A 26,453-nucleotide genomic window follows, 5' to 3' on the forward strand; every position below is an offset into this window, starting at 1 on the left:
GCGGACAGTAGCAGTTGCGGCGCTGTCAATTAATATGCGGCCAACAATTTTGATTGAACTGCTAACAAGCTGGGGCCATCAACTGCCTCGGTCGGCGTCGCCGTCAGCGTCGGCAGCGATCATAAAGCAACAAAATCGCACAAATTGATTTTGGCCATTTGCAGAGGCATTTGATTGAGCTATGTACCGGGCGTCGCTTGGCGTGGCGGCCCTCAGTCCCAGGGTCTGCCCGGCCTGAGGGCAATGTCAGTCAAGGTGGCGCCGCAGTTCAAATCGATCTGTGGCAACAACAACAGCAGTGCCAGCGGAGCGGCGGCAGCAAGCGGTTCCCGTTGGATCTGAATGGATTGCCCATTAATTTCAATCAGTCAACCAAGTGTCGAAGCTGATTGAAAACGCCGACAGACTGAAATAAATAATTTACGCATTTCGATGTCAAAGAACTGTGACAAAATAAACGCGTTAATAGCTCAATTATGCGACAGTTCTAAATGTCCCTGATATTTGGACTAGTTCATAATTCAACAAACAAAAATAAACGCGGCGTATGCTTAACATAAGCACACACAATAAACATTAACATTCATAGATTTGCTGTCTCCGTTGTTCCTGCCTCTCATCCATGCCGTTTGCCAAATACAAATGACAGCAACGAAGCAGTCGTATAAATGAGCACCCAAAACTCACCACACACACACGCGCACACACGCACACACACATATACGCATTACAGAGTGCAATATTCAACTTGCACCAGAGGGAACGACTGCGACTGAGTTCGGGTTCGGGTTCGGGTTCGTGCTCGGGTTCGGTTTCGTTTGCGGGATTGTTGTGGGCTCTGCTCGCCTGCCTGCCGAATCCAGTCGAGTCCGCGTCGCGACGCTGTCGCTGGCAACGTTATCACATTTGCTATCCGGCAGTGGCAGCGGCAGCGACAGCGACAGCAACTGCGACTGCGACTGCGACGCCGTATCCCAGCGAATTGTTTGCGCATTTTGCCAGCGAGCGTTGGGCAGCGCGGATGAATTTCGCACCAGGCGCGAATAAATCATAATAAAAAAACCCAATAAAAATATAACAAAAATAAGATAAAAAAAAACAAGATGAAAACAAAATAATATGGGCTCAACTTCAAGCAGCGGCTCATCATAAAAATTCAAATCCCGATTGCGAATCAGACGAAATTCACGTCAATAATTTGTCAATGAAACGCGATCCGAAAAGTTTTCCATCAAATCTTATAGCCGTATTAATCGCCGAGTGTCAATTAAATTAGCGCGCCAATATCGAGCGCGATTCAAAGCCAAAGCCAGGCGCAACAGGTACCGCTCTCTCTCGTTCTCACTCGCTCTCTCTCTCTCTCTATCTCCCTCGATATCTGCGTGAGTGTGTTAGTGTGTGCGTGTGTGGAGGCGTGTGTAGGTGTGTGCAGGTGGCACAGTGAAACGCCATTTTTAAGTCAAGTGAAAACCAGATCTAAATTGATTTTAATCAACAAAATAAAAGTGAAAAGTGGGCAAAGAGTGCATTGAGTTGTTCGACTATATATATCATCAAAAATTATATGAAATAATCAAGGAAAACGAAATTAGAAAACTTGAAGCAGGTAAAAATTTGTTAATATTTATACAGATTTTACTAATACAATAAAATAAATTATAGAGCAAATTTAATTTTAGTTTTTAATCGAGATTATAATAGAAAATTCAGTCTTTCTTATTTGTATGTATATATGAATATACATATATACACATATACATAATAATATATTATATACATATCATGCACTCTACTGTACATACAAGTCCAACAACCCAAAGATCTTCAACTTGAAGTAACTTTATTCAGTCAAATTGTTTAGCTTATTTGAGCTAACAATTTGAGTGTTTTTACGAGTTTTGTATATAATATACAGATGTACAGATATATTGATGAATTTCTTGGAAAACACTTCAGACCTTTAGCTGGCTTCAACCAAACAATTCCAATTATAATCAATGCAATTTTGGATGTTTAATATGTTTGCAAAGTTGAGCTTGATTTAAGCGTAGCAAAAATTCAATTGAAGCCAAATAATGACTTTGAGTTTGGCCAAAGACAATGCGAAAATCCATATGAAATTTCGTATGCTGAGCAGGGCGTTAATATTTGAATACAGGGAACATATGCGCTGACCAAAAACAGTGAGAAAATCAATAAAACTCGTACAACTTGGGTGTAGAATGTGTTTTATGCTCGCAGTTTATATAAATATATATGCTTACATATGTATGTATGTATGTGTGTATGTGTGTATGAGCAGGTATGTGTATGTGTGTATTCTAATATAAATATTTATATGCTTCTCATTTCATTCTGCGCTGACCTGTTGCATGATGAGGTGTCTAAGTGTGACTGTGTGTGTGTGTGTTTGTGTGTGTGTGTGTGTGGCGGCCTGTCTGCCCTTATGGTTAGCTGATATTTTATAAATTAATTATGTTGCCCGCTAATTGCGTCTTCCGTCCGGGGCACTCAACTTGCCGCTGCTGTTGCTGTCGTTGTTGTTGTTGTTGTTATTAAAAAATAAATATCAAGGTAAATTCTGAATCCAATTCTATACACGAGCAGCTCATCAAATGGAATAGCGAATGCCAAAATTTTGTTGTTCACCTGTTGGCAAAGGCCACGGCCAAGCGGCAGCAACTGCTCGCTGCACGTGGCGCATGCAGCACAGCTGAAAACGGCATATGCGAGGGAAATTAGGGAAATGCCAAGCAAATTGAGATATGCCATTGGCAAAACGAATTGCCGCCCGCTGTTCATGAATTATGGCAAAAGCATTCGCATTACTCGGAGCAAATCGGGCATTGCATTGTCGGGCCACAAAATCATCTTGAAAGCGGCTGCCGTTCCGTTTATCTATCCATATATCTGATCAGCAGATGCACTCGCTGCCCTCTAACCGCAATTCGCATGCATTCGCTGCGCTGGCTGCCTGGGCAGGGGGTGTGGCTGGGCTGGACGGGCAATGGGAACTGTTGCAATCGTCTTTTGTTGATTGCGCCTTTGTGTATAAATTAATTAAATTAAAAGTTTCCGGTTAAGCCTCCAAATGCCTCAACGTGCATTGCACATGCACCAGCAGCACAGTGACAGCGCGCGAGTGCAAGAAAGAGAGGGAGAGAGAGGGAGAGTGACTGGGAGAGGGTTAAGTAGCCAAGCTGCTCTGCAGAGACAATTTAATATTGCATTGGCTGTAGGGTGAAGCAGTTCCTCTTTATAGATTTATGCAAAGTAGATGTTATCTGGACATGAGCCGTATATTTATGAGTGTACAAAACTATTTCTATATATAAATAAACATACATGTTACTAAGGGACTACATGCTGACTCGAGTTGAATGGAAATTTGTTTATTTTGTTTCCGTTTTACATGCTGAAGATAAATTATAAACAATGATCGAAGTTTGCATTATAGACTTGGAAACTTGGAAGCTGTTTCTTGTATTCTATATGGTATACAACTTAAAGTAACATGAAATATAAAAAATATATGAAAATATATAAAGAAACAGCAAAATAAATATATTTTTGATTATATTTAAATACATTTCTCCACACTAGCTTTGCCTCTGCCTGGTTTCACTTTAGCACATAGTCAACTCACTCAGAGTTCTTTGAGGCTCTTGTTGGTTATGTTTGTAATATCTTATCAGCAATAGGGTTGTTTTGCCTTTCACCTTCTTCAACCGCATTTAAATTTATCGAATAAGTATGCTAAAAATAATCATATAACTGTGGCTGACTTCGCAGAAGTGAGACTTGTTTATTTTATCTTAAAGTTGGACATTTACAGTTCACTGCATGCATACAAATAGCATTTATTATTAATTACATGCGGAAATGTTTGTGTTTGATTTCACGCTTTAACATCAAAGGCTTGACTTTAAATATATTTCAGATGTATTTAAAGTCAATTAGGATCCTTCCATGCTGCCCACTCGAGTTGTTTGCCAAGGCAAAGCAATAAAATCGTCTTTCAGATGTTTATATGGACAGGCCCTCCCACACACTCTGCCTATCTCTCTCTCTCTCGCTCTCTCTCTCTCTTACTCCTCTCTCACTCTTTTATTTGTATATTCATCAAATGGCAAAGGCTCTTCCATCTAATGCTTAGTTGATTCCGACTGATTTAAAGCCCTTCAGCGTGCGCAACGGTGCGAATGCGCAACGCTCAAGCATATTACACATACGCCGCGTGTGTCGCCACGGCACGTAAATATCAATGTATTTTGGCAAATGTTGCAAATCGATTGCGTACTAGGTGGAAAATGTGATTTTGCGATTTGTTTGCACTTGGTGAGTGGCTGCCAAAAGCAAAGCAAGCGAAGTGGACAAATCTGATTTGTGTGCGATTATTTGAATTAAAAGTAAGTCACGAATGCGTAAACAGTCGACGCTTTTAGCATGTGCGCCCTGGAAGCAAACAACAGGAAGCCATACAAAAAAAAATAAAAATATGAATATGAGCGAATAATATATATATATATAATTATATATATCGCCAAGTTTTTCGCTGTTCGCAATTAACATTCAATTAGAAAATAAACACGACGCTAATTACAACTGCAAATTGGAACGCGACTAAAAATCAGCGAGCGTCTGGAATTGTCTCTCAGATTTAACAGTGAGCGAGCCACGCCCTAACTCTGCAACATAAGCAGCTGACTTTAGCTGCGCCTGCCCCTGCCCCTGCCCCTGCCCACAACTCCTGCACATGCAATTAATGTGCAGTTGACCTTGATGTTAACTAAAGAGACGGTGTCAATATTTTGACAGGCCGCACACTCGACCCCTGGGAGCCTATCGAGGCGCAGGACAGAAAGAGAGAGAGAGAGAGAGAGAGAGAGCGAGAGAGGGAGAGGGAGTGTGAGTGAGATGGCTGCATGCGTTATGATGGATATGCGAGTGGACGCCTCGCAAATCCCCATGGATCACGTTTTAGTGTCCATCTCGCCATTCGCATTGTTGTTGCGTGGGCGTTACCGTGTGCGTGGGCGTGTCGCACCTAATGTTGACATCACTTGGCCATTTAATGGCACCCTTTATGGGCACTTTAACAGTGCCTGCAACACGGCTGGCATGTGGCATGTGGCATGTGGCATGCGGCCTGTGGCCCAGACATCCAGTCGCATCGCGGCCCCGTTAAATGCCACTCTTAAGCTGACCCCGGACGCACACACACACACACACACACCCACACCCACACAATCAGCACTGTAACGGTGACCTTTGCATTTCTCTTAAAGAAAATGCTGTCTGACAAGCTCTACAAACCGAAACCGAAACTGAAACTGAAACTGCTCACTCCTGCTGGGGTGGCTGAAAACCTTTATGTGCACTTTAAGGTGTTACTCAACTGTTTATTTGTTTGGTTTATTTGCTTATTATTGCTTTGAATATGGCTTGAGAGACGCAGCAATATGGCAAATACTGCTAATTCAATTTGATATAAACACCGAGATGTTGTGAAGTGCTAACAGCGAATTATATTGAGTGAAAATGTTTAGTAGCAGACATTTATGAGCTCATATGGCATATTCATGCTCGCACACTTAGAATGGACGTCGTCTCACTGGCTGGCTGGCCGAAAGTCATGTGGGCTATGTGGCAAAGTCAAGTGATATATCTATGTATTATAGAGAAAGAGGGCAAAGAGTTGGTAGGGTAATCAATTTATTGTAGCATGAGCTTCAGCCATAACGAACTCATTATAGCCATGAAAAGGAACCCCTTTTGGATTTTCCTTCCATTTCGTTCGAAAAATTTCCAATCATTTCCGCAGGCCAAATAAGGGCTTGTCTATTTAGTTTAATTAGCTTATTATTTATTGATTTAATGCCGTGTCAGCGGCAAAGTTTATATGACGCGTGAACGATTCCATAACTGTTGTGAACAAATATACACAGTCACAATATAGGCTCAACAAATATATTACAAATGCATATGAAGAGACCAAGACTAATATAAAATTATTGAAAGAGAACAACAACTTCTAGAGCTTATTCTAAGAGCAAGTTTTTAATGCTCAGCTGAACAACTTTTCCTGCACATAAATCTTCCTTTTCTTGAAAACATAACCTATAGATATTGCTATGCAATCCCATGTATTGAATTTGCGTATGGCCCTTACTCGATCGCTTTGACGTAGGGAATAATCTTAAGCTCCATTTTCATCCTTGGACAGTATCTGTATGACATTCTTGTTCTAGGATAACAGTTGAGTTGACTCATAATAAATCTTTTATTTAACTTGTTGCTGGCTAGAAATCTGTGTACAATATAAACATATGCATATACATATGTTTGTGCATATAATTCATTTGTAAACATTTAATGACCAGTTTACGGACAATTTAGCTAACAACGCTTTCAACATCCACTTGATGGAACTATTCACATTTTTATTGCTATTTACAATTTGAGAGGCATTTTATGCCAACTCTCGGTCCTTAAGGCATTGCCAGAGTCTTTATGATGCGGCAGACGTATGAAATCTCAATAAATAAAGAGCATAGAGAGAGAAAAAGAGTGAAGGAGTGAGTGAGAGAGAGAGAGAGAGAGAGAGAGAGAGAGAGAGAGAGAGAGAGAGTATGTAAACATCTCTTAGCTGAACTCTTAGAAATACAAACCTATTTTGACTAATAACTTACGGCCCAATCGAATATAGAAATATATGTTTATATTCCATAAATAGAAAGTATATAATATAATGATTTTATGAAATGTAAACAATATGTTCTATTGAGTTCTATTGACTTATGTAAAATTAAAATTATAAATTTGTGTGTTCTATTTGAGACCTGAGTTTCTACTTGAATGCTTATGACATCTGCTCTAGTAGTAGAAAAAGCACCAGCACAATTTTAATGAAAAATTGAACTATATTATGTTATGCTAGCTACTGCATATTATATTTCTGTTAAATTATGCAGTGGATGCATGTATATATAATATATGCTCCATGCATAACTCATGTCACTTGGTTTCTCATCAAAACTGACGCCAATTACATTTGTCCACGCAGCAACTGCTGCTGCTCCTGCTACTGCTGCTGCTGTTCCTGCTGGGGGAGCATTCCCTATTGGCACGCGCAATTGCATTAAATTTGCATTGATCACAAGTGGAATAAGAGAGGGGGCACCACCGAACACCAGACACCACAGAACAACCGCCCACACGATTCACTCATAACTTTCCATTTGCCTGAGCCTGTTGTAAACTTTCATAATATGCAATAGACGCCGATGCAGCACGAGAATGGGATTAGAATGAAAGAGTGTCTGTGTGTGTGCGTGTGCGTGTCTCTCTGTATGTGTTGGCTAAAGTGGATTAGTTTGTATGGCAAATTGTGTCTGCAGTTGCCAGTGAATGTTCTTATTAAGATATTACGAAAACGTAAACAGAGGCTGGGCAGCTGGAGGGGTTGAACTTTAGAAGACCTTGAGGCATGTCAGCGGCTCGTCATCGGCCACCCAATGTGCTGTGGCAAATGTGACGACATTAAGCGAGCTCAGTGCACACGCTGCACATTCATTTCATTCGAGATAATTGCTGTCACACGGCCAATCGCTCAATCTGTCAGTCGCTCAATCAGTCAATCGTGATCAACTGGCATAATTAACGAGCGCCTTCAGCGCCTTCGGTCATAATTATGGGCGTATGATTGATGCCAGATGAACCAAAGCCAGCCAAAGCCAAGCGAAACGAAATCAAAGCAACCACCGTGTGGCCACGGCTACAGGTAGCACCCGTTATGACAGACGCACATGTGTTAATTTGTGCTTTTCACACAGCGCAATCTATCACATTATTGATTTGTTCAATTAAACCTAATCGATGACTCACACGCACACATTCACACGCACACACTCACACACCCAATTGGCTGGCAAACAGTGCCCAAAAGGCAAAACAGCTGACGCGGAGCCACCCAGTTGTCGAGCTGTGCTGGTGCTGTGGACGCCATGGCGTACCTGAACAGGTGCACGTCGCCTCTGGGGGCAATCCTGGGCTCGAGCGTTAGAGCTGCCATATCGAGAGAGACAGAGAGAGGAGAGAGAACAAAAAGCAAAAAAAAAGAATTAATAAATAAATTGCTACTTAAACGTAAATGCCATTAAAATTATAATTTGGTTCGGCTCTATGGGCAGCGCATTTGTCGTTTGTGTTTTGGCGTGTGTGCTGTTATAAAAGTAAATAAAAACAATAAAAAATATATGATATTCCAATCGAAGCGCGGCTCGTTTAAATGCAAATGCCTCGCCAGCTCGGCTGCCTGACAATAAAATGTATTTAATGGCACTGCGTCCGTTAAAGCGCAGCGCAGCGCCGAGATTAGCCGACCAGGTGGCCCACCTTCCGTCTCCTGCACCACACACACACCCCCACACACACACACACACACCTGTTTCGCTGTACGCTGCTTGCATTAGTTTTGTACGTGGAGGCGTGTGAACGAACGCTCTATGCGAATCACATCCGCAGGAAATGAGCAACTTCTGCGGCAGCACAAACTTATTAAGTTTCAACTAAGTGCGACACTTGCCGCAACGACAGTTTTTAACAACGACAGCGCTAAAGGATGCCGCAGAAACAGAGTACCAGTAGAGCAGAGGACCGCCTGGTAGGTCACGTAGTTTTCAAGCCGTTAATGAACAACAGCAACAGGCCACACATCATTAGCTGTCACTAGGTCCCTAGCCGTGCTCACTCTCAGTCCCATTCCCATTCCCAGTCCCAGTCCCATTCCCAATCCCATTCTCCCGTTTTGGCTCCACCCACGTATCCGGCTTCAGCTGCGCGGCTCCAGTTACAGCAATTGGCTCGGGCCCACTTTTGGGCATTGTAATTAAATTTAACTGCCGTCAATGGCCAGGCATTGACTTATGTCGTCACTAAACTGACATCGCCCAGTGTTGACAAACATTTTAATAGGCTTCACATGTCGCCCTCGACAAATATTTAAAGAAAGTGCTCACGAGTGGAACAGGGCTATGAAAGCGCTTAACGCTTGGTGTACTCATAAACACAGTCAAGTCGCGACTGATTTCAAGTGGAAAGAGCTGAAAATATCATCAAAAACTTGTAATGCTCTTGTAATATTTTCTTCTCCCTCAATCTATTCAATCAATATATTCAATCTCTTCGTTTCTAACAATCTTGCAATTTATAAATCAACTAAAAACTCCAAATTAAATTTCCAGGTATGCCCTTATTTATTTGCTATACAATCTGAATTGTGTGGGTTTCTCATTGTTATACCCTGAAGCCATTGAAAATGAGAAATAAAGAATGTAAGGTATGTAACAGATTCTTGATCAGGGCGAAGAGCTGAGTTAATATAGCCCTGCCCGTCAGCCCATATGAACGCCCAGATCTCAGAAGATATAAGAGCTAGAAAGCTGAAATTTTGCATGCATTTATCATATTCTTTCGACAACTCATCCGGGATAATCGACAAATTGATTTCGTTTTTTAAGACCTTCAGATATAGTGTGTATATACATTTGATAAATGCGAAGATAGAGACTTGTGCTGTGGAATGTACACACATTCAAACATTATGATCTCGTTCTGAAAGTTTCATAAAGAAAGTCCCACTATAAGATCAATATTAAATAATAAATTTTACCCCTTGTAAATAATATTTTACCCCTTGAAATATCAAATCTATGAGAATTCGCTGAATATTGTAATAAATACAGATAATTAAAGGCAAGTTAACAGAGCTTAGTTCCTAAATATTCTAACAGCTCTGCTCAAAACAATTATGGTTCATAGAGCAATTAATATTTATAATCCTCATCTCATGTTAGTGTGGCCTGGTCAAAGGTGTTGCTAAGCTCTTTGGCCCATTATTTAGCCGTATGCAGCATGGGGCATGACAAAGTCGGAGAAAGCCGTAACAAATGCGCATTGTCAAGCCGAAAAGACATCACATTAACTGCCAGGACATACGCGTAAGCTGACTTGTCAGCACAAGGATAACAAGAGCTTTGGCTGTGCGTGTGGCTGCGGCTGCTGCTCCTGCTGCTCCTGCTACTCCTGCTGCTGTGGCATTCCCATACAGACTGTTACGTATGTGGACACGGCAAGGACAAGCTGCTGCGTAAATGGTCCAGTCCTTGGGCTGCGACAGCGAGTCGGCGGAAAGGACGAGGGACAGACGAACGTCGACAGTCGACAAATGTAACGAGATGCGTGTCATTGCGCCAAAATCAACAAAAATGCAAACGATGTGTGCGCTGTCAACGAGGTGTGTGTGGGTGTGTGTGAGTGTGTGGGTGTGCGGAGCTGCCCTGGGGCCAGCTGCCAGTTGGCTGCTGCCATTTTGACCATGTGTGAGAGGGAAGTCGTTGAAGCGACTGTTGATGTCAATGAAAGGCCAATTCGCAGCTACAATAGAAGGAATGTTGCCCGAGAGTTTTCTTTTTGTGAGAGGGCGAGCGCAGCACAGTTGTAAAACAAGACAAACATCAATAGAATCTTTATTGGTTTTATAAATATTTGTTTGGTTTGTCGCTGTTGTTGCGCGACTTGCAGCCCTTTAAGCCAAAGACGCGGAAACCAAAGACTGCTAAAAGAAAAAACGCCTTAGCCGCGCTGCTTATGCAAAGTTACGACTTTGTTTTGTGTGCCTTGTCCTTGACAGCGGACATTTTAAGCGGCTTTAAAGCCGATTCGGGTGCGAGAGTTTGACATTGGGGGTGGCACGATGATGGATTTACCCCGTGACCTGTGCGCACTCCTCTCGAGCGTAAGCCAAATTCAATCACAGATCCTTTTAATATGCCGCCAACTTTTGCCCCCGCTAGTGCGGGCGACGCTGTTGGCTTTTGAGATTCTTTTCTTGTTTCCATCGAGTAGTTGAACCATAGAATATTACTCATACGCACTCGTGTACTGAGCCCTAGGGCCCCAGGGGCAGCAAAATATTGCCGAATATTGTGAAATATGTATATGTGTGGCCGCATGTGGGCAGCTACTGTTTGGGGCATGCGACGTGCGGCATGCGGCTTGATTGATTTGAATCCCCTGTCAAGGCTGGCTGCACTAAGAACTAATCAATTTGTTGGACAGCAGTTCTGTACAGATTCATATCTGAATTGCAAATGAGAGCAGCCTCCAGCCCCGGCTAGCTCCTGGTGCCTCGAGCCTGAAGGGCCAGCAGCCAGAATGGAAAATAGCTGACAAAATAACTTGCGGTAGATAACAAATTCATAACATTTAATTACGTGCAATTTACGAATATGTTAACACCGCCATCGATAAGGATTGTGTTGTTGGCGCTTTGTCGCTCTATTGAACGGGCGATTGATACATCTGAGCGATTGATGAGCGATTGCTGATAGCGCACAAAAGGCTAAGCAGCAGGGCAGACGACAAGCGAGAGTCGACAACAGCCTACAGCTGGCTGGCTGCTAGCCGCAACAGTTGCCAAAATGGTAATGGCCAAATGTTCACTTCTCGCTGCTCGACTAGCGCTCGCCCATTCAATATTTATCTAAGACCAGCAGACGGCTCGTTTATTTGCCCAGCGCTGGGCTCCACATGTGTGACATGGGAAGCGCGTCACATGTGCCCGGCACATGTCGGCAGCCCGTAGATTGGGCAGAGGAGGTGGGGGCGGAGTAGGAGCTGCTTTGATAATCCAATGATGGGATTGTCCGAAACGGAATCATAATGTAAATGCGCAAGGCTTACGGCTGACGTTGCAACTGCCGTTGCAATTGCATGGCCACACGTGCTGCACACATGCCACAGAGGGGCGCCTCGCAACTTCCGACATTGATAACATTCCAAATGCAGCTCTGATTCAGCGATAACAGCACACGCATATATTCCGCCTGTCGAATACTTTATACACTTGCGAGTCATAAACCCAGCAAATATTGCTTCTGTGCCAGAAGCCAAAAAGTTGTTAATATTTTATTATCTAGTCTTAAATTTGCCGAGTGAGGCAATTTTATTTGCTTGCGAATCAGATTTCGCACTCATCTCACAATACATATAATATCAAGAGCTTTGGTTTATTTGACTTTATCAAACTGCGCTGCGCAGATATTCAATTTGAAGGGCAGGAATTTAACAATTGATGAACAGACTTAGACTTAGACTTAAAGCTGAAAATTGATGTATTTTGATAAGGTGATGTATATTAAATAATATGAAACGCTTAGGCTTAGACTTGAGTCTCTTATATGCATATTTGATATATAGTCAAATTTTCTGCATCTCTTTCTCTCTGCGTTTCATATTTCATGTCAAGGCCCAACTACCCTTAGTCCAGCCATATGCAAACCAACAACCCACATACATCATATCTAGTGTTTCGCCACTAGTCTGTGCCTTGTGATTATTTGTCTTTGCCGTGTGATTAATTCAGCTTTTTATAGATTATCGAAGCAGTGTATAAATAGTATTTATTAAATACATATGCTTGCATTACAACAGCAATGCCATTACGTTAGTAATAAATGTGTGCATAAGAATGCAACCAAAGCGTCACAGCTCATAGATACATATAGATGAAGCCAGTCATCATGGGTAAACATTATAATATACAACATTATATGCCATGTAGCAGACAACATATCAGACTACATCTAGATCCATTAAACATCTAGAGCTTACATCTATCAATTGATTTCGAATAGGAACGAACAGCAGCTAAATGCATTTTTAAAAGTCTCTCGATTGACCAAGGAGAAATGTAACCAGAGATAAATGTAAACTCTCACTCAACGGCGGCTAGGAAAACCATTTGGCTGCCTTTCCCATTTGCCATTTCTCTTGGCAACGCGTGGGTCAAGTCCTGGCGAAGGAGAAAATGTGCAACAGCAAAGCTCGAATTTCACTTCTGCTTTCCTTTGCGTCATTTTCTTGTAATTAAACGGTAATAAATGACGCCGTCGAATGACTGTGCACAAAGCAGCGAAACACAATGATAACAATGCGCCCGTCTTACTTACATATACCCAGCTGGACTAAGCAATAAACTTGACACTTCAATCGAGGCTTAGTCAATGAACTTACTATTAATCTGATTCCCAGATATATTGAAAATGTGATTCTCATATAAGCCTTGTTGACTTTCAATTTTTAATTTGGCTTTAAGGTACTCTAACAGTAGTTTTCTGGATTATTTACGTTTCACTCTTCAATCTTTTCTAAACATTTTTCTACACTCTAGTTTATATCTATATTATATTATGATTGTTATGTTCTATTTCTAATGAGTCACTTATTTTTCTCTCCCTCGCTTTACTTTTCTAGACTCGTCTATAGTTTCTAGGGTACGAAAATAATCTTCGTTCTTTTTACTCTCGTCTAAAGTCTTCACTTGACATTGAACTTACTCTTCTTACACTACTATTATCATTGCTACACTCTCTTACCGCAAAGCTTTAAAGTAAGCTACAGCCTTCAATGTTTTCTATAGTCATCTATTCACATTGATTTCAAGTTTCTATATTTTGTTAGCTTTATAGGTTTACTGAGATTTTATCAGAGTCTCCAGTCTTCATAGACTTTTAGACTCCACACATCGTAAGCAATTTTTTTCTGAAGTGTTCTCTGTCGCTCCTGTCAGCGTCCTTCACTCTGAAATTTTTCGAGGTTTTTTCTATACTCTATATCTACGCTATAACACTCCGCTTTAGATTTACTCTACAGTCCTCACGCTCTTTTTCGCTGCCTACACAACGAAGTCTTCCAAGTAGTCTACACTTTGTCTACTTGCTACTCTTCGAATTAATAAGTTCTATACTTGGTACATTCCTCTACTCTACATATATTCACAGCTCTCCAATTTAAGCTTCATTTATGTATTCCACTTTAAGCTATACTCTCCATCTCTCCATAGTCTATTTAAACTTTCTCTCTTTTCTCCACACTCTCAAGAGTTTCGCACTTTTCCCTCTACTCAGCACTCTATTCGATACCTTTACTCTGCTCTAACGAGCATCTTCTGCTTCCGTATTCCTTACGTGCTTCCCACCAAGCAGTTGTTGCTAAGGCAAGCAAGATAAATGACCAACTAATTGTCGAGTTGACAGAGCAGGTGATAAATGTAAATGGTTAGCAGAGGAATAACAAGAAACTGAACGTTTTTCAGGCAATTGATATAGGCATTAATTTTCTGCTTAATTTGCATGTTGATTACTTTGAAAAGCATTTGTCATTGTAAACAGAATTACATCTACTTACATATATATGCTTATGAAAGAGCAACGATTATTATAAACTGCTGCTGCAACCTTTCGATTTTGCACAAGTGAAGCCTTATCAATAGGCGCGACAACTGTATTTACCAAGAAGGGGCACTCACTATCGCGTGCTGCTGGCAGTGATTCATCCGTGGAGCTGCAGTGGGGGTCAGTGGATCGTGGGGAACTCAAGCGTAACCCATTTAGATAAATGCAGTCAGCTGGCTGTAATATTTGCCAAAAAGTAACGATGGCGATAACGAGACGGGGTCAAACAGAGCCAGTCGAGCGTCCTTGAGCATCATTTGCAGCTGATTCTGGCAGCGTTCGCACTTGAAATTGAATAGTCAACTGAAGCTGAGGGGAGCAGAACCCTTGCGCTTAACCCTGTCCGGGCTGTTTCAGTGAAGGCGTGACATTGTCGTTTGCCTTAAAAACTTTCGCATAGTCTGCTGAAGCTGTTGCTAGTGGCCTGGCCGGGTGCATGGGGGCGTATGATTTATGCGCATTACACATACGCACTGTGTGCCACATGCAACCATAATAGATACACAGCAGCTGCCTTGAGATGGCCCAGCTTAATGTCCACTGGGACAAGAAATTGATTTGCCGCTCACGTATGGCAATCACATGTAGCTATGCAGCCCAATCTCCCTCTACCTCTCTCACTCTCCCTCACTCTCTCTTTCTCTCTTGTTCTCTCGTGTCCTAGACGACGATTTTAATTATGCTTGTCACTCAGTGCGCTGGCCCAGGCATATCAAGTGACTTCAAACAAATCATGGCTGCACAAACTCTTTGAAATTTCTCGCACGCAATTTATTAAAGTCGCGTCGATAGCACCACACGGCGCTAATTGTATTAGCCAAATTATAATTAAATCAATACGCAGACAGCCGAAAGCCGAAAGCCGAAACTCAAGAATTAAGTCAATTTGCTGATTGTGCACGGAGTGGGGAGTCGTACGAGTGCAAATACTCCAGAAGCCACTTTACAATTGAGCTAAATCGACCAGTCAATACACTCGGCCCTATTCCCGCGTGGCCGCCCATTCGATTTGAATTAATTAGCCGAAAGCCAATTACGCAAAACGTCGACTTACGCAAAATGTTGGCCAACAGCACGCAATCAAGCGGCCCAGTGGGAGCTGCCCTGCAGGACGCGTCACGATTTGACCAAGAACCCAGCAAAAACAAATACAGCCGACTGACTGAGTGACTGCCTGACTGAGTGACTGAGCGTGGGTCGCCTTTATGAGGGCATGTCCGATGGCCCAAAGAGTCGCGTTAATTTGACAAGCCGCTCGCTCAACGTATGCCCGAGGCAGACACTTAAAGTGTCGCTGCGCCGCGATGATGAAGTGCGTCGGCGTTGCCAGTGAAAGCGGCGAGTCGGTGCTGCGCGTCGGAGCTACCACAGTTTGCACTTAGCTGCAACTGGCACACGTGCGCGGCGCAAGGAGCAGCCAATTAAATGGAAAATGTTCTCATCGTTGTCATAGCTTGATTGATGCCACAGCAGTTGGCAAAGTGGCAAAGTGGCAAAGTGGCAAGTGGCTAAAGGCTCGAGGCAAGTGGCAAGTGGCAAGTGGTGTCTGGTGGCAAGTTGCAAGCTGCAAGCTGCAAGCTGCAAGCTGGCCATGCTTAAAGCTTAAACGCTTGCCACACACCCGGCCATTTGTTTGGTGCGAGCTGCGGTAAACAAGCCGCGCGCGAAACAGATACAGAAACCAGATACCGAGCACACACAACAATAACGGTAAAGATAAAGCGCCAACAGCTTGATTGTTGTACTATATCTTTTTTTTTGTTCTACTGATACCCTGTAGTTACTCAAATGAGTGAAAGTGAAGGGGGGAGTAGAGGTAAGCATATTTTATATGCGAAGGATTATCGATATTTATCGATTTTGTATATAAAATTGAACAATGTACATGTAGTTAATTAAATAAGTATTTGTGTAGATTTTTAAAATTTTTTAAAATTTAATTTTAATTATTTTTAAATTTGCAATATTTTATTTCCATAAATAAAGTCTCTTTCGTATAGAGCTCATGACTGTGGTGTGATAATGATGCAGGTAGAGAAAGTCTAACATATGTACAATTTAAGCAAAGTGGTAAGGTGGATTATTCAATCCTCCGGGTTGGAGTGGGATTCGTGCTAAACTCTCTTTAGTTTTGAATGTCGTTGATGACGTGTTTCCTGGTAAGGTCCTTAAATATGCATTCATTCATTTTGATGGCCCGAAATGTTAACAAGTGCGAGCAATTAAAGAGGAGTAGGTACACAGGGTATGAGCTAGTCGGGCACACTTACTGCTGCTCATTAGTTGCTGGCGCTGCAGTCTTATCGACTGCGAGCTGAACATGGAAACGTATTTTTGGCAAATATTTATCAATTTATTGTACTAAAAAATTGCTACAATTACTCACGTATACATATGTGCGAGTGTGTTTGTGTGTGTGTGTTTACATGTGTGTAAACGTGCCGAACGATGATTAATTTTGTTCTCTTGTTATCCGCAGCTACATAGAAGGGCTCGTGTGTGAGCGGTTGCAAGGGAGCAGGAGTGGTAGCAGCAGCAGCAGCAGCAGCCGCAAGGGAAGGATAACTTGTGGGTGTGTATGCCACACACACACACACACACATAGAGAGCCACACAGCTGCAGAGATGGCAGACATGGCGTATGCGCAACATGCAACTGCAACAAGTGCAACAACATATGTTACTTCAGTTTATTTACTGAGCAATTCGCGTCAATTAGGCTACACACGCTCCAAGGCGCAACATAATTGAAACTGTCTGCAATTGCCATCATTACAACAGCAACAACAACAACAACAACTAAGAAGGAAAATAACTTAAGCGAAAATTAAATCAAATTTATTGAACGCCTCAATTGGTCTCTGCCAACATGTCCGAGTTTCGGTTCTTCTCGTACACCGACTTTGCTTTCAGAACGAATCACTCGCAGAATCTGATCAATCTGCCCTTTACGCAATACCATGCCGCCGCCAGTACTCAGCAGACGGAGGAGACATCGGAGGACATCGTGCTGAATGTGCCGTACACCGTGTTCGAGGTGCTCGTGGCCATCATCAGCATCATTGGCAACCTGATGGTGATCATTGTGTTCCGGCGCGAGCGGAAGCTGCGCCGTCGCACCAACTACTACATCGTCTCGCTGGCCATGGCCGATTTTCTGGTCGGCTCGCTGGGCGTGCCCTTCGCCATACTGGCCTCCATCGGTTTGCCCAAGAATCTGCACGCCTGCCTCTTCACCGTCTCGCTGCTGATAGTGCTCTGCACCATATCCATCTTCTGCCTGGTCGCCGTCTCCGTGGATCGCTACTGGGCCATACTCTACCCGATGGCCTACTCCCGCAATGTGCGCACCCGCACGGCGATTGGTAAGTGAAAGGCGGGGCCTCTGCCTCCGGCTAATGCATCTCTATATTGTCGAACTTTCCTGTTGCATCTGCTGTGGCAACAATGCCACAGATAATGGCCAACAAATCAACATATTGCACATTGTTCTGCCTGACAGCCCGGCCATGTTTGAGTTGCAGCTTTGTGTGGCCTGGCAGGAACTTCATAAGACAAAAGAAGTGAAATGAGAACAAAGCACTGAATGCAGCCTGCACTGCTTTAAGGATATTCAAGGCTATTTATTTCACTGCACAACAGATGAATTGATGTAGAAATCAGTTTGACAACAGCTTGAGTAGGCCATGTAGAACTAATCAAGGAGAAATTGAAACTCATATGACATACAAGAAAACAAGAAAGACAAACTACAGTGAATAGTAATAAAAGTAGAGCAAAAGTAGTCAAGGAGAGTATTGAGCAATATATTTCAGTTAATAAAGTGGTAAATGAGGAGAGTGTGTGTGTGAGGATTATATGAGTTTCTGGTAACAAACTCTGTCTACAATATTTATATACCCGAGGAAATAATTTCCCATCTTAACTAATATTCATATCACTCGATTTGTTTATCGATTACTGTAATAAATTTAAAAAAAAAATAAAAAAATTATAAATAAATTAAAATAAATCAAATTATAGCTCTTGTAGGTTTCTATAGATAAAAGTTAAGTCATTAAAACCAACATACCCTATTTTCCCTTTTTAATGAGTTAAGAATTAATATTAAAAGAAGAAAAAAAAAAGTTATGCATATTTAAAATATATGCTGCGCAGATAAGCAAATAATCGATAAATTATGTACTGCAAGTAACCCTAAAGTATGATATGGTATGGTGTATAGTATATACACTTGCACGGAGTTACTACATTTCAGTAAAAATATTAATCCATTTAGCTAGAAAAATGCCGAGATAAGTACTGCGTAGTCAAGAAAATACTCGTAAGAACGAAGAGTGTTGAACGTGAATGGCCTTCAAAGACTGCCAGGCTAGTGTTACTGATATCTACAAAGAACGATAAACATGTAAGAGCATTATAAGTTACTCATAGGCTAGACTAAAACAAGCAATTCGGATTACATTGAGTACTTGTTGAAGCATGTTTCATGAGCTTGTGTCAATGTAAATGCCATAGACTACAATAGTATGTAAGGAATAGAGAGAGGGAGAGTGGGAGATTATGTATAATAAATATAGAGACTGTATGGTAGTGTCGCGTAAGACATGATAGTTAAATCAATGAAATAATCAATTCAACATAAGTTTAGCTGCATGGCTGATGGCGAGCGACAGTCGAGTGGCCATAGAGAAAGAAACATGTACAAATTCTAGCCATGGCTGGAGCATGCATTGAGACATGAAGAATTAATGAGAAATCGATTTAAACGGATATGAAGGACATGTGGCTTAATTAAAATGACATGGCACAAAGCTAGAGCTGGGAGAAAAGCAATTATGAATTTGTTTGGCATAACATCTTACATGGTGGTGCTGCTGGTGCTGGAACCTATTAAAGAGCTCTGCTCTGTACGAAAAACAAGGGCAGAGGGAAAAAAAAAAGGAAAAACAAAAAGTTTTCTATTGACATAATGGGAAAAGAATTAATTGCTTTTAATTACATATCCACGGCATTTGGTTAGCTCGACGAAGTTGATTTCTTTCTTCTTTTTTTGGGTTCGATGGCGTGTGCGTCATTTGGTCAAATGCATTTGGTTCAATGTACTGTTAGGAGTGGAACGACTGCAGCAAAGCCAGACAATAGCCAGAGTAGACAGAGTGATGAGTGGCATCCATGCAGCATAGTCGTAGCTCTCAATAGCATTTTCCTCAGAGCTGACAGTTGAGTCACGATTGGTGCGATGACGTCAAAGTGCCAAGGACTTGTGTGGGGCTTCGGCTTCGCTGGCTGTGTCTGCTATGCTAATCCAGTGCATCTATCATCCCTTTTGCAGTCATCATATCCGTGTGCTGGTTGGCTGGCGCAATTGTGGGCTTTCTGCCGCTCTTCGGCTGGCACGCGGATGTGCCCCACGATCAGACCTGCCTGTTCGTCGAGGTTATGGACTACAACTATCTGGTCTTTCTGTACTTCACCACCATCATCACGCCGGCCCTGCTCATGCTGGCCTTCTACACGCACATCTATCGGGTGATTATCAAGCAGGTGAGTGCAACCGCTCTTCTACATTATTCTGGATTATGTTTCAGCTCACTGCTAATTGCCGCAGGTGCGCCAGATAGTGACCATGAATCCCGCATCGGATCTGAGCCGACGCTCCTCCACCGCCCAGATGCAGGTGACCACAACGGGGCGCGGCGGCCACACGGGCACCATGCTCCGCGTCCTGGGCGCCGCACGCAAGCGGGACGTGAAGGCCACGCAGAATCTGTCCATCATTGTGCTGTTCTTCATGATCTGCTGGATACCGTTGTACACGATCAACTGCATCAAGGCCTTCTGCCCCAACTGCTACGTGCACCCCAAGCTGACGCTCTTCTGCATCATACTCTCGCATCTGAACTCCGCGGTCAATCCCGTGCTCTACGCCTACCACCTGAAGGACTTTCGACTGGCGCTGAAGAACCTCATGCTGAAGCTGATGGGCGTGGACATCGATCAGCAGGCGGAAGCCATACATCGCTTCTCGCTGGCCAGCCAGCACCGTCTGCAGTCCATGGACTCCACCATGCGCACCACGCAGCCGCGCATGTATGTGGGTGAGTGTGAGTGCGCGTCGTCTACTTTAATGCTATGCGAATGGTGGGCTAATGATCCTCTCTCCCCATTCACAGACTCGCCCATTTGGCTGCGGCAGCAGCAGGAGGCGCTCAAGAACTCCCAGCTGCTGCCCAAGTGCGGCGTCCTCACGCCCTGCGTGAACAGCATCAACCAGACGGTGGCCGCCGCCGTGACCGCCTCCACGGACATTGAGCGCGACATGTGGAACATTGTGGAGGCCTCCAGCGGCGCGGAGCTGGGTGAGATTAGCTATGAGTTTCCCAGCGCCAAGCGGGAGAGCGATCATGAGAGCAGCGCCTCGATTTCAGTGCCGGCGACTGCGCAGCCAGCTGTGCAGCCAGCGTCGCAACAGCAGCGCTGCGACAGCGCCTTCTCGTACGACAACCAGAACTACTCGACGGGACCTGAGGACGGCATCAGCCTGCCCGACGACCTGGACGAGTATGAGGATGTGTTTGTGCCGCCAAGCGGCAACCACAACTACCAGGGCGTCGATCCCGTCGAGCTGCGTCGCTCGTTGGCCTGTGTCATGCGCGAGAAGCTGCGCAGCGATGACACCGACTACTACAGCCAGCAGGTAGCACTGCAGGATGCCAGCAGCGGTGACCAGGAGCTGGAACGGGTCAGACCCTGCTCCACGCGCACTTCCCCCAGCAACGGAACACTGCCGCAGCAGCTGCGTGCCAAACTGCTCGCCGGCAACTCGAACAGCGATCACTGCCTGCCCCTGCCCAGCACAGGTGCCAACAGCGCCGGCATCTATGTCATCGATGGCGCCACGAATCCCCTGTCGCCCGGCCACAAGCCCAAGTATCGCAAGTCCACGGCACTGACGCGCAACTCGCGCAAGAAGAGTCGCTCCTGCACCTGCGCCAACGAACAGAAGCAGGCGAGTCCTGGCGAATCAGCCAACTCAACAGCCGGCCAGTCTAACCATAGTATCAGCACCAGGCAGTCGGAGGAGTCGCCGCCAGCTCAGACGAGTCACGAGCACTTCTTCAGTCCGCTCAAGTCAGTGGGCAGCTTTATGCACCATTCCAATATTTTTAATCTCTTCCAGCCGCACGCAACGGCGGCCTCTGCCCCAACGGCGTTAAACACTGCTCCTGGACCAGGCTCAGAGACGGGGACGGGGACGGGGACGGGGACGGGGACAGGAATAGGGCCGGGCACAGGGACAGGATCAGCATCAGGGGAAGACACTGGAGCTGGACCCACTGCTCCGCCATCCATGCCCAATTCACGACTGACCATTGGGCCATTGACCTCCACGTCGGCCTCTTCGTCCTCGTCTCTAGTCGCTGCCAGCGTTGAGAGTTGACCTACGGTCGATGCTCCCCACGTGGCAGGCAAAGACTAGGCAAATACTCGCAAGACAAAAGCTTTTAGCATAAGTACCTAGTTTTCGAGTTTCAAACGACTCCATCTTAGATCAATGCTTGGAACAGCCGGAAACGGAATAGAAACGGATACGGAAACGAAAACGAAAACATTTCCAGCTCTTGATGTTCCTGCAGTTTCGTGAATCATGAGCATTTATTTTTCAATGTAATTATGTTTATTTCCCTTGTTTAATTAGTTAATTGTTTGGAGCTAAGCTTAAAGTCAATTTATAAGTAAACCCCCATTTTTTGCATACTCGTATATTTTCTACATGCATACATACATAGATATACAACATATGTATAAGTATTAAAGTGCTTAGAAATCTATTGATGTTATCTAAACCAATGTATCCTATATATAAATATATATGCATGTGTGTTTAACTAAGTATACTTGGAACGTCTGTGAAAATCAATATGTATATAAATATATATTAATGTACATACATATATACTTACGTGTATATTCAATGTATTGTTGAAGATCAAATAAAAGTTGGAAAATACCATGATATCAAATTAAAATCGTGTGCCTAAGCTTTTATTTTTTGGCATTTTTTAAGACGTTTCGGACTGGAAAGCTAGGAATTGTTACCTGCCACAGCTGTTACACTCCAATAAGCTTGACATGAGCTTTATGCCCACCGTTGGCATTGTGTCTCGGCTAAGTTGAGGCATTTCAATTTACATAAGATCAGCAATATTTGAATATATAAATTTAGCCAAGTATTCATGCATATATGCTATGTGAACCTTTTTTCTTTCATTGCTAAATGCTAATTATATATTTTACCTGTAGCAGCTAACTCCAATCAGCCGGTTTATGTCTCTGCTAAAGCGTCTTCTACTTATATAAGAGTATCCCTGAGCAAGCGTAGCTCAATCTGTTCTTCAAACTTTTGAATAAATAAATTTATCATTCTATCTGGAAACTTTTGTTTAATATAATGTTTTTGATTTCCAATAACGGATTATACCGCCTCCAGCCCAAGCAGCTTATTCAAAGCAGAACAGTTGATTCTCATTGCGCGTCCAGGAGTATTTTCTTTTCGAACCCATCCATCATGGACATGAACCATTCGGCGACAAACTTAACGCTGGACGCACTTAAGAGCGTCGTCTCGCAAGCTCTTCTGGGCAAATTCACAGCTGTTTTTCCAAAGCTTTTCAAGTGCCAATGGAAGACATATGAAGGTCAGAAGAAGGTTAGTTAGTACATCATTTGATTACATTCGAGGTGGGTCTCTGTCGTCCGCTTAAATACGAATAAAAGTAAAAGTGAACTTTTTCCGGCGATTTATCAATCAAAATTTTAACATTTACTTACTAACAATCCAAAATTCCCTTATCTAATATTTTAATGTTTGATTTCTCCGACTTTCCGGCGTGCAGCTATACGCGAACTTCTCCAAAGACTCCGTCAGCAACATGAGTGGCCGTAAATTCTGCGTGGGTGGCAACTGGAAGATGAACGGCGACCAGAAGTCCATTGCCGAAATCTGCAAAGTACTCTCCGATGCCCAGCTCGATCCCAACACCGATGTGGTCATTGGCTGCCCGGCCATCTATCTGATGTTCGCCCGCAATCTGCTGCCCTGCAGCATCGGCGTGGCCGGCCAGAATGCCTACAAGGTGGCCAAGGGCGCCTTCACTGGTGAGATTTCGCCCGCTATGCTGAAGGATGTCGGCGCTGACTGGGTCATCTTGGGTCACTCGGAGCGTCGCGCCATCTTCAAGGAGTCGGACGAGCTGATTGCCGAGAAGGCCGAGCACGCCCTGGCCGAGGGCCTTAAGGTGATTGCCTGCATTGGCGAGACCCTGGAGGAGCGTGAGGCCGGCAAGACCAACGAAGTTGTCGCCCGCCAGATGTGCGCCTATGCCAAGAAGATCAGGGACTGGACCAACGTAGTCGTTGCCTACGAGCCCGTTTGGGCCATTGGAACCGGCAAGACAGCTACGCCCGATCAAGTAAGTGAACGGCTGGAAATCGCTCCCCTATGATCTGGCTCTCACTTTCACATTTTCACCTTGCAGGCCCAAGAGGTTCACGCCTTCCTGAGGCAGTGGCTGACAGAGAACATCTCCAAGGAGGTGTCCAACTCTCTGCGCATTCAGTACGGCGGCTCTGTGACAGCTGCCAATGCCAAGGAGCTGGCCAAGAAGCCCGACATCGATGGCTTCCTCGTTGGCGGCGCCTCTCTGAAGCCAGAGTTCGTGGACATCGTGAATGCCCGCAAGTAAATGCATCTTACGCCGCATTTGCAGCAGCTCACCAACTGCCCGCACAAGAAACCTGTTAACCACATAGGATATACATACATATATCTCATTACGCAAAATGTTGTTGACCGCTTAGAGAAACGCAATTATGATGGCGCTGGATTGTAGTAATCGAATGTAATTCAAAATTCCTTGTTCTCAAAAGATATTCCTCATAATTTATTCACATTTCGGCATCCACAACACACTTCGAGTTGCAATCAGAGGATTATTTGAATTACACTCATTATATATTTTAAAATTTGGACGCTAAGACCTCAAAATAAATGTTAAAAATATATATACATACATATACACTAATCTGTTTCAAAATACATACTTATATGGAGATAAGTGCAGGTGAGGCATACCTTAGACCTGTGCATGTATAAGACCCGGCATAGTCTACAGATAAGTTTTAATTACTGTTTACTATTGTGCTTTGGACTTTGATAAATGTATATAGAGAAACTGCCTCTGGCCTCATAAAAGAACTGCAGTCGATTGAGTTACTTATACATATATGTTTGGCTCTTTTCGATTATATGATATGATATATTCTATTTTTATTTTATACACACTTTATTATTATTGATATTATCAATATCATCTTACATTTTTCTATTCGATCTATTCTCAGCTCCTTAATGTAGCTCAGTAGGCAGTTTAGGTCCAAATTGACATAATGTAGTCTCAGTCTTCGATCTGTTTCTATTTCTTATCGTTAAAAAGATTGGGTTTTCTAATCAAAAAAAATTTTATATATTATTAAAATTTACACATCAGATTGCCAAATTATATATAAATTTATGTTAGTCGAAAACCCAATCCAGTAGTAAGACAAGAAACAATCTAACGGATAAGCATTACAATGGAACAGCAAATTAAGCAATTATACTATTTCGACGCTATTTTGGAGAAATCAACGCTCAAGCACAAGCCAGGGGAGCCATGTCCTTACACTTATATGATTTGTCCATATAAAGAATACTTTAAAGTGACAGATGATCGTATCTATGGCAAAGAATTCCCCACCGAGGCTCTGGGCGAATTCGTGGCCAACCCATACGAATTGGCTGAGTCCCTGACTTCCAAGGGCATCCGCTTGGCTATCTACGAGAATGGGCAACTGCTGGGCTGCGGCTCCTTCAGGCCAATCGATGATATTCTGCGTCCGCTGACAGAGCCAACATTTACGGCCACCGGTGCCTACATCGTCGATGCGGAGCAGGAGGGGGTGCGAGTGGCGCGCGTGGACTTTAATATCAAGTTTAGCGCTGCCGATCCCCAACTGGAGTGAGTAGCTACTCGCTTTGTTATTGTCTTTATTTATATATACATTGCTGTTTCTTTTAGCTCAGGGATGATTCCGTTCGGCTGCTTTGATATCTGCCGAACGCTGGATACGTCCATCAATCCGCGTGACATAATATTCACGCTGGGCCGCTCCAAGCGAACCGCCGCAGTCGCGTGCATCACGGACAAGCGTCTGATGTCGTTTGGCGAGGCTCCCTTCAGCTGCGTTCGCAAAGAGGTCCACTCGACTGCCGGCTGTGGCTGCGTGGTGCACGGCACGGATACGGTGTTGCCCAAGGCACTGGACCGAAGCAAGGAGTGCGAGCGCGAATTGCTCAATCGGCTGCTCATCGAGCTGGAGTACGACAAGATGTTGGTGCCCACACCGCCGCCGACCCACGCGCTGTCCAGGCAGTTCAACGGCTCGAGGCAGGCGAACTACTCGAGGCAAGCGAAGTGTAGACCTGGACAACAACGTTGCGGCTGATCGGGTGCCGGATCACGTCTACCGGCTGAACTACCAGCAGAAGGTGTACCTCACATACTACGCCTACAATCGGCAGTGGCTGATTGGAAATGCGGCATTGGCTCTCAAACTGCTGCCAATGCCAAGGACCTGGTCGAATGCTGGTGGGGGGTCCCTCTTAAGACATTAACAAAGCCCGCACTGTAATGCGGACGGATAGTAGTGATCGAATATTTAAATCGAAATTCCTTGTTCACAAAATGCTCTGAAGATTTTAACTACAGATTTATGCAAGGTTTTGCATTTCAAATAAATTTCAAATATCTGTCAAGTCACGAAAAGAGTTCACTTATCTTGGCATAGTTTACTTATTACGGCGGAAGATTGAAAGGCCAGCAAGGCCATACATGAATGGTTTAGCTATATTCTTGGTATATTGCTATATGAATACTTTATACACTCACATTATGATTCAGTGGTGGCTTTCTCTTTTATACTACGAACCTTAATAACAGCGTTTGGAATTAATGATCTCAAAATCCCTAAAGCTGCTTGCAGTTGCCGAAGAAATCTGCATAATCAAATGTATATATCGACATCTAGTTCACGTATATCAAGTTTTTCGAA

The 26,453-nt window shown here is 43.6% G+C and overlaps 3 protein-coding genes across 6 annotated transcripts; all 3 read left to right on the top strand.

Moving 5' to 3' along the window:
• The first annotated feature begins 780 nt into the window (after positions 1–780).
• Positions 781–22,052, top strand: AdoR (Adenosine receptor). Of its 2 annotated transcripts, none has more exons than XM_018111793.3 (5): positions 781–1,606; positions 16,777–17,662; positions 19,633–19,844; positions 19,909–20,398; positions 20,474–22,052. In XM_018111793.3, the coding sequence occupies exons 2-5, from the start codon at positions 17,167–17,169 to the stop codon at positions 21,739–21,741; spliced, it is 2,466 nt and encodes an 821-aa protein (XP_017967282.1). In that variant the 5' UTR covers positions 781–1,606; positions 16,777–17,166; the 3' UTR covers positions 21,742–22,052. The 2 variants fall into 2 exon arrangements, with proteins under 2 accessions (XP_017967282.1, XP_017967281.1); XM_018111792.3 differs by having other exon boundaries at positions 782–1,606; positions 19,909–20,404.
• Positions 22,053–22,711: 659 nt separating this feature from the next.
• On the top strand, positions 22,712–24,373 carry Tpi (triose phosphate isomerase). Of its 3 annotated transcripts, none has more exons than XM_018111797.2 (3): positions 22,712–23,010; positions 23,198–23,773; positions 23,840–24,373. In XM_018111797.2, the coding sequence occupies exons 1-3, from the start codon at positions 22,753–22,755 to the stop codon at positions 24,044–24,046; spliced, it is 1,041 nt and encodes a 346-aa protein (XP_017967286.2). In that variant the 5' UTR covers positions 22,712–22,752; the 3' UTR covers positions 24,047–24,373. The 3 variants fall into 3 exon arrangements, with proteins under 3 accessions (XP_017967286.2, XP_017967287.1, XP_089116519.1); XM_018111798.3 differs by having other exon boundaries at positions 22,917–23,042; XM_089260393.1 differs by lacking the exon at positions 22,712–23,010 and adding an exon at positions 23,015–23,077.
• A 300-nt stretch (positions 24,374–24,673) lies between these two features.
• LOC108659067 (uncharacterized) lies at positions 24,674–26,157 on the top strand. Its single transcript, XM_018111799.3, has 2 exons — positions 24,674–25,360; positions 25,421–26,157. Exons 1-2 carry the CDS (start codon positions 24,936–24,938, stop codon positions 25,845–25,847), a joined length of 852 nt encoding a protein of 283 aa, XP_017967288.1. The 5' UTR covers positions 24,674–24,935; the 3' UTR covers positions 25,848–26,157.
• Positions 26,158–26,453: the final 296 nt, after the last annotated feature.

This window comes from Drosophila navojoa, chromosome 2, assembly GCF_054131105.1.
Source record: "Drosophila navojoa isolate 15081-1374.11 chromosome 2, UAZ_NAV_1.0, whole genome shotgun sequence".
Classification (NCBI taxonomy): domain Eukaryota; kingdom Metazoa; phylum Arthropoda; class Insecta; order Diptera; family Drosophilidae; genus Drosophila; species Drosophila navojoa.

What these genes read in the sequence shown, in the direction of transcription:
- LOC108659067 (XM_018111799.3), top strand. Translation starts at nt 24,936, where the DNA reads ATGGAACAGCAAATTAAGCAATTATACTATTTCGACGCTATTTTGGAG. An exon ending in GCTGCCGATCCCCAACTGGA is followed by an intron (nt 25,361 to 25,420) that starts GTGAGTAGCTAC and finishes TGTTTCTTTTAG; the next exon opens with CTCAGGGATGATTCCGTTCG.
- Tpi (XM_018111797.2), top strand. Translation starts at nt 22,753, where the DNA reads ATGTTTTTGATTTCCAATAACGGATTATACCGCCTCCAGCCCAAGCAG. An exon ending in CATATGAAGGTCAGAAGAAG is followed by an intron (nt 23,011 to 23,197) that starts GTTAGTTAGTAC and finishes TCCGGCGTGCAG; the next exon opens with CTATACGCGAACTTCTCCAA. An exon ending in AGACAGCTACGCCCGATCAA is followed by an intron (nt 23,774 to 23,839) that starts GTAAGTGAACGG and finishes TTCACCTTGCAG; the next exon opens with GCCCAAGAGGTTCACGCCTT.
- AdoR (XM_018111792.3), top strand. Translation starts at nt 17,167, where the DNA reads ATGTCCGAGTTTCGGTTCTTCTCGTACACCGACTTTGCTTTCAGAACG. An exon ending in ATCGGGTGATTATCAAGCAG is followed by an intron (nt 19,845 to 19,908) that starts GTGAGTGCAACC and finishes TAATTGCCGCAG; the next exon opens with GTGCGCCAGATAGTGACCAT. An exon ending in GCGCATGTATGTGGGTGAGT is followed by an intron (nt 20,405 to 20,473) that starts GTGAGTGCGCGT and finishes CCCCATTCACAG; the next exon opens with ACTCGCCCATTTGGCTGCGG.